The sequence below is a fragment of the Microtus pennsylvanicus genome, chromosome 7 (genome assembly GCF_037038515.1).
Source record: "Microtus pennsylvanicus isolate mMicPen1 chromosome 7, mMicPen1.hap1, whole genome shotgun sequence".
In the NCBI taxonomy this organism is placed as follows: domain Eukaryota; kingdom Metazoa; phylum Chordata; class Mammalia; order Rodentia; family Cricetidae; genus Microtus; species Microtus pennsylvanicus.
In genome coordinates, this window is record NC_134585.1 from 32,722,426 (window position 1) to 32,734,032 (window position 11,607).

Consider the following 11,607-nt stretch of genomic DNA (forward strand, 5'->3'; position numbering starts at 1 on the left):
AACAAGTAGTTGGTCCATCTACAAGGCTGGGTGCCTCAGTAGTATCAATCTGGTGCTAAAGGCCAGAAAGGTTCCTAGAAAGACACTTGACCTCAGTCCATGTTGGAAGCCCGAAAAAAAAAAAAAGGAAAGGAAAGGGGGGGAGAGAAAGGAAGGAAGGAAGGAAGGAAGGAAGGAAGGAAGGAAGGAAGGAAGGAAGGAAGGAAGGAAGAACTGATTTCTAATACCAGCGAGTTAATGGAGTAATCCTCCTCCTCCTCCTTCTTCTGTGTTCATTTTATCTGGGCTCCTGCCAGAAAGTGCCACCCACTTTGGGGTGGGTGTCCCCACATCCATTAAGACAAGTAAGACAATGCCACACAGACTTGCCCACAGGCTAACCTGACGTAGACAGTTCCTCAGCTGAGGCACACACCTCATTGATCCTAAGTCATGACATGCTGACATTTCAAACCAACCATCTTGGACAAGTGATCCTGGGCAAGCCACTTTACTCCACGAGCCTCAGGGTCTGAAACATAGAAGGTCCTTAGGAATACTATGCTTGCTAGAGTTTGGACCTTGAATGCCCCTCAAAGGACGATGTGTCATGTGTTGAAGACTTGGTCCAGCTAGTGAGCCTTTTGGGATGCAGAGGAACCTTTGGCAGGCAGGCCTAAAGGAAGGAGATTAGGTCATTGGTGGTGAAACTTTGAAGTGATTATTGGGACCCCGGTTCCTTCCTGTCCCTGTTTTGCTTACGGGTTCCCATGAGGTAAACAGGTCTCATCTGTCGCTGGCTTCTACCATCGTATCTTTTCCCACTGAAGGCCAAAAGCAGTGGGGCCAAGTGGACTAAAACCCTGACAGTGTGAGGTCAAGATAAATACTTCCTGTCTAAGTTGGTTCTGCCGGGTCCTGTTATACACTGACTGAAGGCTAACAGTGCCTCTCTGAAAAGCCACGTCGAGTGGAACTCAGTTCCCACCACATCTTTGTTGGAGAGGCCTTGCCCATCTGCTAGGGCTTGGTGAGGGAGGGCCCGGTTGTGTAATAGAAGGCAGATCTTCACTTTGTGGAGAAGGGCCATCCCTGCAAGTGATTGCTTATTCCTTCTTGGCTACATGGAGTTCCAGCTGCTCTTAGCTATTCTCAGGAGGGGCAGGGCCAGGAATCTCCTGGAAGGCATTTTTCAGGTCCTTTGGGTTGTATGGAGAATGTGTCATACAAGACAATAGTTTTTTTCTTCCCACTCAAAATTATTTTCAAATCGTTGTCCCCACATCCCGTGTCCTAGAAAGATCCTAGTTCTGTCTGAGGCAGGGGATTGAGACCTGCAGGCTCTGGGCTGAGAGCTGGGCCAAGGTCATTGCTTTGGGCCCAGAGACCAGTTCTAATTGCACGGCTGGTGACAGCTGAGGAAAGCAATGTACTCTGGGTCTAGCACCTTCACTAACAGCTCCCCAGGGACCCGGCTGTGAGGTGTAGCTGTGGGGCTGGGCCAGTCTTGAGTGTGCGCTCAGTTTGCCTAGCCAAGCATTGAGCAGCTAGCAATGCCTGAGTGAGGGACAGAACCTGACGGATCATCTCTCCCTCGGGGCGCCCCCAGTAAATGTGCCCGCACGTGGGTGACCAGACTCCTGGCCCCACTCCGCATACCTCAGTCAGATCTGAGTCATCTGTTATTTTGTCACTGCCTTCTCAACATATTTTTACCTCTGGGCGGAGAGCCTTGAAACACAACAAACTAGAACAGTAAACCGGAAACTAGGCCCTTGGCTGTGGGAATAGGAATCGCTTCTGTGTACTGCAGCTTGACGGTGAGCCTTGTGCAGATGTGGGGATGGGAAGTGCCTTGTAGAAGCCGACTGCGGCAGAAAGAATGCGGAACCAACTGGATCCTCACCAGATCTGCCCGTCCCGGAATAGCAACAGGACCACTTAGAGCGGCACTTGAGAAATCGTGACACTTTAGTCGTTTAATACCTGTGTATATACTTAGAGGCAGATGTCTCATAGTGCACGTGTGGTCAGGTGACAACTTTTGGGTCGTGGTCCTATCGTTCCAGCATCCAGGTCCTGGTGGGGGTGGTCAAGTCAGATCTTCGGGACTGGCAGAAAGTGCCGGTACCTGCGGAGCCATCTCACTAGCCTGGCAGGCTTTTTTTCTTCCCATCTTGTGGGTGTGGGAAGACTGAGAGAGGAGTTGTATAGGTCAGGCAAAGGTGAGTTTCTGGGTTGTGGGTAGAAATTAAAACCGCAAGAAGCCTGGGGCTGAGGAAGCAGATTCTTCAAGCAAGGAGCTCCTGCCTGTGCCTCCTGACCCTCTCGTGACCTCATGAGAGGAAGTCACAGGTTAAGGACAGTGTGGTCCCTGTGGCCTTGACTGTGGCTGGGAAAGAGATTTCGGACGTGATACGTGTCTGTGCTGAGAGCTAGGGAGTGGGGTGAGAGACAGTCTACAAAAAAGCAAATTGAGCTAGTTCCCAGGATGCCTTGGAGCCTGAGGGGGTAAAGAAAATGGGAAGGAGCTGCCAATGAGGGAGGGGACTTCCTTCAATGTCCCTTGATACCCTTCCTCTCTTTGCATCCTGGAAACAACTCCAAGGTGAAGGTCCACCTTGTCTCTCTGGACAGGAAGCTGGACTCTTTTTCCCTGACCAATGCCTAGCACCTGATGACCTTATAATTGCTTTTTCTACTTTGTATTTTGTGTGTGTGTTTATGTGTCATATGCATGTGTTTCTGTTCCTGTGTATGCACATGTGTGCATACGGAGGCCAGAGACAGATATGGAGTATCTCCCTTGAGTGCTCTCTTTCTCATTTCTTGAGAGTGGGTCTCTCACTGAACATGGACTGGGCAGGACTAGCTGGTCTAAGCGCCAGGGTCAGCCAGGGGTCATCTCTGCCTGCCCGGCACTGGGATTGTAAGCGTGTGCCACTATATCTAGCTTTTTGATGTTGGTGCTAGGGTTCTGGTCCTCGTGTTTGCACAGCGGGCAGTTTAACTCCTGAGCCATCTCTCCGATCCCCTGTTTGTCCTTATTTTTTATTGAAGAATAATAAAGGTATAGAAAATTCCAACTATGATATTTGGGCAGAGTAGTGAAGCAGTAAATTTCTTTTTTTTTTTTCTGTTCTTTTTGTTTTTGTCTTGTTTAGTTTTTGTTTTTCTTAGACAGGGTTTCTCTGTGTATCAGCCTTGGCTGAACTAGAACTCACCCAGTAGACCAGGCTGGCCTCGAACTCACCGAGATCTGCCTTCCTCTGCCTACTGAATGCTGGGATTAAAGGCATGCACTACCACCACCTGGCTCAGAGAGGTGAATTTCAAAGTTAGGGGAAATACAAGGTGAGGTTCCTGTAAGTGTCTGGTCTCAGAATTGGCTTATCAATACATAATCTTGCTCTAGTATCTCTGTTTCTGTTCAAAGACATCTTAACTCACCTTGTATTGTCGATCTGTTAGCATTGAACTCGCAGCTGTCGGCCCTGTAACTCATGACTGAAGTACCTTTCTGAACACGCGCTCTCTTGTGCGGTATGGGAAGGCATAGCATAACCGTCTTGCACTTGGGAACTCTGAACAGCACATCATACTGCTCTTTGTGTGATTTTAAACACTGAGAACAGCGGGGTAGGGTGCTGTGTGCCTTTAATCCCACACTTGGGAAACAGAGGCAGGTGGATCTCTGTGAGTGTGAGTTCCAGGCCAGCCCAGGCTACACAGGGAAAGCCTGTGTGAAAATAAAAAGACTGAGAACACCAAGAAAGAACCCCAGCATGTGGCACTAAATAGAGACACGTGCACAGAGCAGGTTTGAACACAGAAGGCAGGAGGCCTCGTGTTGCATCTCATCAGGGAATATGCACACCAAGGCATTCAGCTTTGTCCTGCCAAATACATATCTCCAGGTAACCACACGAGCACCTGATCCGGGGTTGAGAATGCCGTTTGGCAAGGAGAGCATCCTCAAATGAGTGAGCCATGGGTATTGATTTCCTGTTGAATGGGGAAAGGAAGGCATGGTGGTTTCATTCAGAGTTGGATCGAGTACACAGCTCTATGTCATGTGGGAGCTTGTGTTATGGAAAGCCCTGGCCCGCTTTCAAAAATGCTCAGAATTTTGAGATAAAGCTTCCAGCAGACACTGCAAGTCTGAGTTCTGTTCTAAGATTGCTCAGTGGCCACTGGCCAGAAGTGATGGGAAGCCACTAAAGCCCACAAATGTGTGCTGACCAGGGGTGGTCTGTGAACCAGGACAAACAATCCATCAGTGAATGCTTTAAGAACAGAGCTGAAGTCCTTCATACAGGAAGCCCAATATAAACCCCGAAGCAAGCACAAGGCCCTGTCTATTCTGTCTTCCCCACAGGTCCCCTTAGCATCTGTCTGTAGTTCCCATGCCCATCATGGGACTGTAGCTGGGGACCTTAAAAGCCTGTGACAGGACTGAGTAAGGTTTACTGAAGTACAGAGGCATGGTCCCCTGTTCTGACTTCAACCACTTGAGAGTCTGTCCGTCCAGGAGCATATCGCTGGCTTTAAACCCAGCCCCGGGACAGGCTGTCCTGAGGATTAGTCTTTACGCATATTTTCCCAAGGAGATCTTGAGGGAAGAGAGCATGTTAATGAGGAGGAAGGCATTTTGAAATAAAGAACCAATGTACCAACTGCTCCTGTGACGGAATCCTAACCTTCCATAACAGAATGATGATTTCCTCTGTTCAGAAGTTGCTGTGCCCCCCCCATCTCCCCCTTCCCCTGTGCAGTCGAATGGTTTGGGATGTGCCCTGGGAAGCTCCAGCTCCCCACACCTATAGCACTTGGCCGTCTGGAAGTGTTAGTCGGGTTTGCTCTGCGGTGGATTAGATTGCTCCCTTTCCCCGCAACGGTGTGTGGGGACTCAGCCTCTTTGAGACCCTCGGCAATGGGATCGCACAAATTCCAACATGTGGTTTCTGGTCCTCAGTCAGAGAAGTGCTTAGCTCCGGGGTGTTGGCTGCAGACCTAGGTGTACTTAGCAATCTAACCTTGTCACTCAGGAAGGAGGTGCTGAGGTTGCTGAGGTGTCAGAGATCTTTAACCAAATCCCCAGGAAGTTAAGTCTTTATTGAGGCAGAAAGATAAAGGAACGATTGACTCTGATTTCGTTTGAACTGACACATCTATGTTATCTTGGGGTTGACCTTTTGAACAGATTTAATCCCAGAAGGGATTCGATGGTGCAGCTTTGACCCTGCGAGTTCCTGCTTTAAACTGTCACTTGCAAGGTCTTTGACCCCCAAAGGCGTCCTTGTGCCGCCTAGGGCCTGTGTCTTCCCCCTCTCTACCCCTCCACAGCCCAGGTAGAGCACAGACCCAGAGCCCTGCCTCCAATGTGGCTGTCAGGTGCAGAGAGTGAGGGTAGAGGTCACGGAGGTCACTCAGGCCCGTGTTACAGAGCAGAATAGGTGTCACCCAGCTCTGCCCATACTTGGGACAGAGATGCAAGGTGGAAACATAGGGACCAAGAAGGAAAGAAACGGCTGGTGAGAGATCTTGGCTACTTGCGCTGCCTGAGTAGGTCACCTGTCTCACCCCGGCACAGCCTGGTGCAGCTGCGGGGTTCACCTGCTTCTGTGGGTCAGCTTGTGAATACATGGGCACACACCAGTACAATTGGAAACATTGTAACCCTGCAGACAGGGCGGGCAGCTCAGCAGGCGATTGATCCCTCTGTGTGTGGAATGGAGTTCTACCAGCATAACCCTGATACAAGGGGAGAACCTCTTTCCACCAAGCTTAATGGAGTTGCTTTGTGTAGCACAGTTTCCATGTAAAGACTGGGAGAGAAAATATTTGTTGTCACAATGAGGTGTCAGCCTTGGGTCTGGTCCATTAGGTTCTATCCTTGAGCCAACCCCAGAGTCCCAGCTTTCCTCAGTGACCTTTTCTGATACCAATGCCCCCTGCATGCTGTTCCTTGTAACTTTCTGCTCATTTCTTTTAATTTTTTTCTTTATGTATACATGCTTGCCTGTGCACCATGTGTGTGCCTACAGAGGCCAAAGAGGGTGACGTAACCCCTAGAACCTCAGATGGCTGTGAGTCACCCGGAGGTCCTTTGGAAGAGCAGTCAGTGCTCTTAACCGTGTAGCCTCCCAGCCCCCTTTATTCTCAGCTGAAAATTTTTAGGTCAAATTTTAAGAATCTTTTAGCTCGAATGAAATTATTCAAGTGCGTGGCATAAAAAATTTGCCAGAACTTGTGCCTTTGGGCAAAGAAGTAACGGGAGTGTTAGGGAGATCACGGACATACTAGATCTGCTGAGGCCGCCCTGGCCCTGACAGGTTACTGATTTAAAACTGGAATGGCAAGTTCTTCAGGTTGTAAATTTAGTCTCAATCAGAACTGCTCCATATAACATGGACAACTGAGAAAATTAAGTTCAGACCCAGAGAGAAATTTTCAGCTATTTCCAAGTGAGGCAGCTGCCTCTGGCCAGCACTCGTGTGATGAGGCTGGGGTGTATGTGGGGGGGAGAGAAGTGGGGGAGGGGGAGAGAGAGGGGAAGGGAGAGAGGAAGGGAAGGAGGGAGAGGGAGAAAGAGAGGGTGAGGGAGAGAGGAAGGAGGAGAGAGGGGGGAGAGAGTGGGGGGAGGGAGAGAGAGGGAGAAAGAGAGGGGAAGGGAGAGAGGGAGGGAGAAAGAGGGGCTAGAGAGAGAGAAGGTGAAAGAGGGAGGGGAGGGGGGAGAAAAAGAGGGGTAGAGAGAGAGAGGGTGAGAGAGGGAGAGGGGGGTGGAGAGAGAGAGAGTTCAGAGGGAACCCCTGGTCACTAAGGGTAAAGAAATGAGAGGTGAGAAAGAGGTGAGAGTCTTTACAGCTCTTTAAGAAAAAAGGGAATCCCAGAGGGAACCTCTGAGGATGTCGTGGAGAGCAGGAAGAGAAACAAGGTCTGCCAAACATGCGGGTGCTTCACACTTCTGTGTCAGGTGATGACAGACCTCTGTAAGGAAAGGAAGAAGCATGCAATGATTTTATGCATGGCATCACACTCCACAAAGGGAACACTGTTAGGACACTGGTGTGTTTACCATGTTGAGTAAATCAGGAAGGGGGAGTGGCGCTGGTCCCAATGAAGACTGCCAAAGACAGCTTATCTGTGCACACACTCTGTCTCCTTCTAGACGGAGTGCCCTGAGAGAAATTGGCCTTGAAATGCATGTTGAGGTGGCAGTTGCATTTAATTTTTTTGGTGGCTCAGATCAGACGGGAGGAGATAATCTCTTTGATGCATCTTTAGAAAAACTAAAGTCTGCTAAAGAAGAGAAATAGTGTCATCAGAGAGGCTTTGGTTCAGGGGGTCAGGGAAAGTGTGGTCTCTCCTAGACCTCACGCCTCAACCCCACCTCCCCTTGCTCCTTGAGCCTAGGCAATACAGTACTCGTAGTGTGGGAGAGAAGTTGGGGGTGACTGAAGGAGAGGGGTGGACTGTCTACCTATTAATAGACTGCTCCCTTATTGCCTTTATCACAGAAAAGGGTCAGCCTCCTGCTGCTACAGGTCCTGGGGCTGATGGGCAACCCACCCCACCCTGGATCACCATGGCCCGGCAGAAGCAAAGAGGAGTCCCAGACCTGCCTGTCAACCAGGAAGACAAGCCTGGGTCACGGATCCTAAAGACAGAAACTGGAAAGCAAACCCAGGTGCGGAGAGAAAACACTATTTCCGTGGAGTTGGGTGCGGGGCGGGGGAGAGGGAGAGGGAGCTTGACAGGGTGCAGTGGGCACCTCAGGCACTGCACGATCACAGATCCTGAGTGAGCATCACAGAGCCTGTGCCTATGGTGACAGCTGACGCGTGCTTGAGGGCCGGTGAAGCCAAGTCAATATGTCAGCTTCTAGCTTCCACAGAGGAGCAATCTGCCCGCTCTTTGCCTGTGTGGGCTGTTACAAAGGCAGCGGAGATAGCACCTGTGCTCTGGCCTCCTAGGCAACGCAGCTCAGCCTCTGGAAAAATTGAAGACAGTTTAAAAAAAGAAAAAGGCTCCCCTTAGACACACGGTGACACTGTCACCAGATCCATCTCGGCTCATTGTGCGGTGATAAATGAACCCTGTTCCTGCTGCCGCCTGCTGGGTTCCCTTATTCCTCACCTGGGGCTGCACAGCTAAAGCCCCCAGTTGCATTATGTATTCAGCTAAAAACAGCTTCCACCAACCCAAACCACTGTGCTTAGAAGCAGGCCGAGACTCGAGACTTAGCTTTTGTATCACTAAGCAGCACTATAAATGGGGTTCTGCTCTATGGGAAAGGGAGCCTGCCTTGCAGTGGGACCTGTTTCCCTTCCTGCTAATGCAACCCCTAGTTGTACCCAGGGCTGAAGACCTTTACGTCGTGCAGGGGAAGGGAAGTTACGTTAGCCCGCTTCAGCTCCTGCCATTTTGCCATGTGTCACAAAGGCACAAAGCTAGTTCCAAAGCAAATTCAGTTGGCTTTCACAGAGAATCCTTGCTGTCCACCATCTGGGGCTGAGGCTGCATGGTAGGTGCAAGGAAGGAGCCACCATGTGCGTGTGGGCTGGAAGGAGCTGGCACAAGTCAGAGAGCGCTCTGGCATTTTGACGGGTAACATCGGTGAGCGGGTGCACGGAGCCCCTTCTGGAAAGCGCCAGCAGCGTGATCCATCTTGAGAGAGACATCCTGTAGCTAAGTCACTTTGGGTGGTTACCCCTCTGAGTCTGTGTAGTTGGACAGCATGTGTGTCGTCCTTGTGTCTCCATAGGAGTCTGTGAAGCAGGGTGACTTTGTCCGAAGCAAATCTTTCCTGATGACCCCTGCGAAGCCCCCTGTGACCCAGAGGCAGGGGTCAAAGCTGAGCCTTAAGGAAGGACTACAGAGAGGAATCTCGCTGTCTCATCAGAACTTGGGTATGAGATTGGCATGACTTTTCAAATACTTTGGCATCATTATAACCAAATTTTTCCTGCACTTGGGAGTTTGTTTTGTTCAATCGTTTTGCCGTGTTGAGCTGCTATTTTTTTTTAATGCAGCTTTTATTGAGATAAAAATTACACATCAAAAACATTTACACATCATAAAACTCACGGATTTTGAATGTGCATTTCCGTGGATGTGTCTTACAGGGAGATTATGTATATTTGTAGAGTCCTGCCGCCCGGTGGCAATCTAAGAACAGAACGTTCCCCTCACACTGGAAAGACACTCATTCCTGTTCCTCATATTCCCTTCCCTGATTGTGGGTTAGTAATTACCTTATGTCTGTAAGATTTGCCTTTTGGGGAACATGAAATCATAAAACACTGTTTTTGGATGTGATTCTGAGCTCACTGTGGTGGCATGTGTCAGTTCTCTCTTTAATCATACTGGGCATTGAGCCCAGGGTCTCGTGCACACAAATCATATATATATGTATGTGTATATATATGTATATATGTATATGTATACACACGTGCACACACACACACACACACACATATATATATTCTACCACCGAGTGACATCCCAGTATTCCCTACATTTTATTTATGTTGCATTCTAAAGACACAAGAATCTAACTCCCCAAGCTGTCTTTAAGCATGTGGTTGTGAAGGTATGAGGCTTGTTTCAAAGCACAGCCTACCTCCAGTGTTCTGTGGTTAGACCCTGAACATCCTCAATTCGCTTTGCCACCAGAACCATCTGAGCCTGCTCCTAAGCTCTTTCAGTCACACGCACTCCTAACCTGACGCTTACACCTTCACATGTTTACACATGAATGCCTTGTGTGTCCTGGACCACAGAGGAGACTGTAGCATATACTGAAAGCTATTCAAGAGACTTGGTGAAAATCCACACTCCCGTCTCCTGCTTTTGTCTGTTTTGTCCCCTTTCCAGCAGCTCAGGCTGCAGCAATGACAGAGAAGGAGTTGCATCAGCTGAAGAGAGCCAGTTATGCGACGAGCACCGATCAGCCATCCTGGATGGAGCTCGCCAGAAAGAAATCTCAGGCTTGGAGCGACATGCCCCAGATCATAAAATAGAGTGGCAGCCTGCTGATGAAGGATGTCCACCGCATTGACGGACCACTTAGTTTTAAACTGCCAATAAATCATGGCAAACAGACTGTGAAACTTAAGATTGATTTTGGTCAACAAATTATGATGTGCTGGGAAGAGAGAGGAAGCAGGCAGAACCAAAAGACAAGACAGCCTCCGTCTTGGGCCAGAGGGGCTGCAGCAAGGAGGAACCCTGTAAAAGCTCCTTCCTGAGCTGAGGTATCAGTTCAGAATCCCCACTCTAAAGAGGCCCCAGACAGCCCGCGAATGGAAATGAAGAGGGTGCATATGTTGGGTGCCCTTTAAGAACAGAACGGGAACTTCTTAGGAGTCCCAGGTCTGCACTGTCACTGTCATCAGCCTGTGCCTCTGGCCACTGTCTTGCCGTGGACCATCGTCACCTTTTGTGTTTACTGATAGGCATGACATTTATGGCACAGTAGGGATGCCGTTTATAAGAGCAGCTACGCTACGATCCAGTTTCCTGAAGACGTCCCGCCCCTGAGAAGGGGAGGACAGGACGTGTCAGGGTTTGTCGATTCAGAGACTGTTTCTAAGAAGAATTTTTAAATTTTTCCACTAGGCGTCTGTGTCCTGAACCATTGCACAATGCATTGCCTGTTTAATAAAAGGTTTCAAACCTGCTTCTGCTTGGGGTATAAATGTTATTTCTGCTCACGGGAACATCCTTAAAACTGTCTCTCTTCACACCTCGCTAAAATCCTGGCTGGGCTGGGTGTTTGAATTTGGGGGTTGGTTGGTTTGTTTTCAATGTTCCAACAGAACATTGGTGTTCTTTTTAGGAAGAATATATAGAGGTTTTTCCCCCCCTCATTTGCTCTATGTATCATTGTAAGAATATAAAATCCTGCTATTTATTTTATTTTATTTATTTATTTTGGTTTTTTGAGACATGGTTTCTCAGTAGCTATGGAACCTGTCCTGGAACTCACTCTGTAGTCCAGACTGGCCTCGAACTCACAGAGATTCACCTGCCTCTGACTCCAGAATTCTGGGATTAAAGGCGTGTGCTACCACCACCTGGCAGAATTAAAATTCTTAAAGGCTGTCTCTCTTAGTTTGCTTTCTGTCGCTGTAATAAACAGCATAGTGAAAAGCAGCTTGGTGAGGAAAGGGATTATTTTGGCTGACACATCCCAGATCACAGTCCGCTCGGGAAGCCAAGGCAGGAACTCAGAGCAGACGTGGAAACAAAAGCCATGGGGAATGTTGCTTCTGAGTTTGCTGCTTGCCGCTTGTCCAGCCTACTTTCTTACACAACCCAGAAGCGCCTGCCCCGGGGTGACAGACACTGTTGGAAGTGGGTTGGACCCTCCCACATCAGCCATTAATCCAGAAAATCCCCTTACAGACTTGATGCTGGGCTATCTAATGGGGTATTTTCTCCATTGAAGTCTCTTCTTCCCAGATGACCATGGCTTGTATCAAGTTGACAAAAAAATAAAGTAACGAAGAAATAAATAAATCTAATCAGGACATAGTCGTTCCTTTATAGTCTCTCACTCATCCAGCCTGTGTGTTCCCACTGACAACCGGGACACTAGTACAATAATCAGGAATGCAGAAT

General features: G+C 48.9%; 1 protein-coding gene across 5 annotated transcripts in view; it reads left to right on the plus strand.

The window, feature by feature from the left end:
• Cracdl (CRACD like) overlaps positions 1–10,663 on the plus strand; it is a 125,722-nt gene extending 115,059 nt beyond the window's left edge. For 3 of the 5 annotated variants that reach the window (XM_075980408.1, XM_075980409.1, XM_075980406.1), the window contains exons 8-10: positions 7,500–7,669; positions 8,747–8,891; positions 9,859–10,663. In XM_075980408.1, coding sequence (XP_075836523.1) covers positions 7,500–7,669; positions 8,747–8,891; positions 9,859–10,004 — 461 coding nt within the window. In that variant the 3' untranslated portion in view covers positions 10,005–10,663. The remainder of the gene's footprint in view (positions 1–7,499; positions 7,670–8,746; positions 8,892–9,858) is intronic. The other 2 variants (XM_075980410.1, XM_075980407.1) reach the window with 1 other exon arrangement.
• The last annotated feature ends 944 nt before the right edge of the window (positions 10,664–11,607 follow it).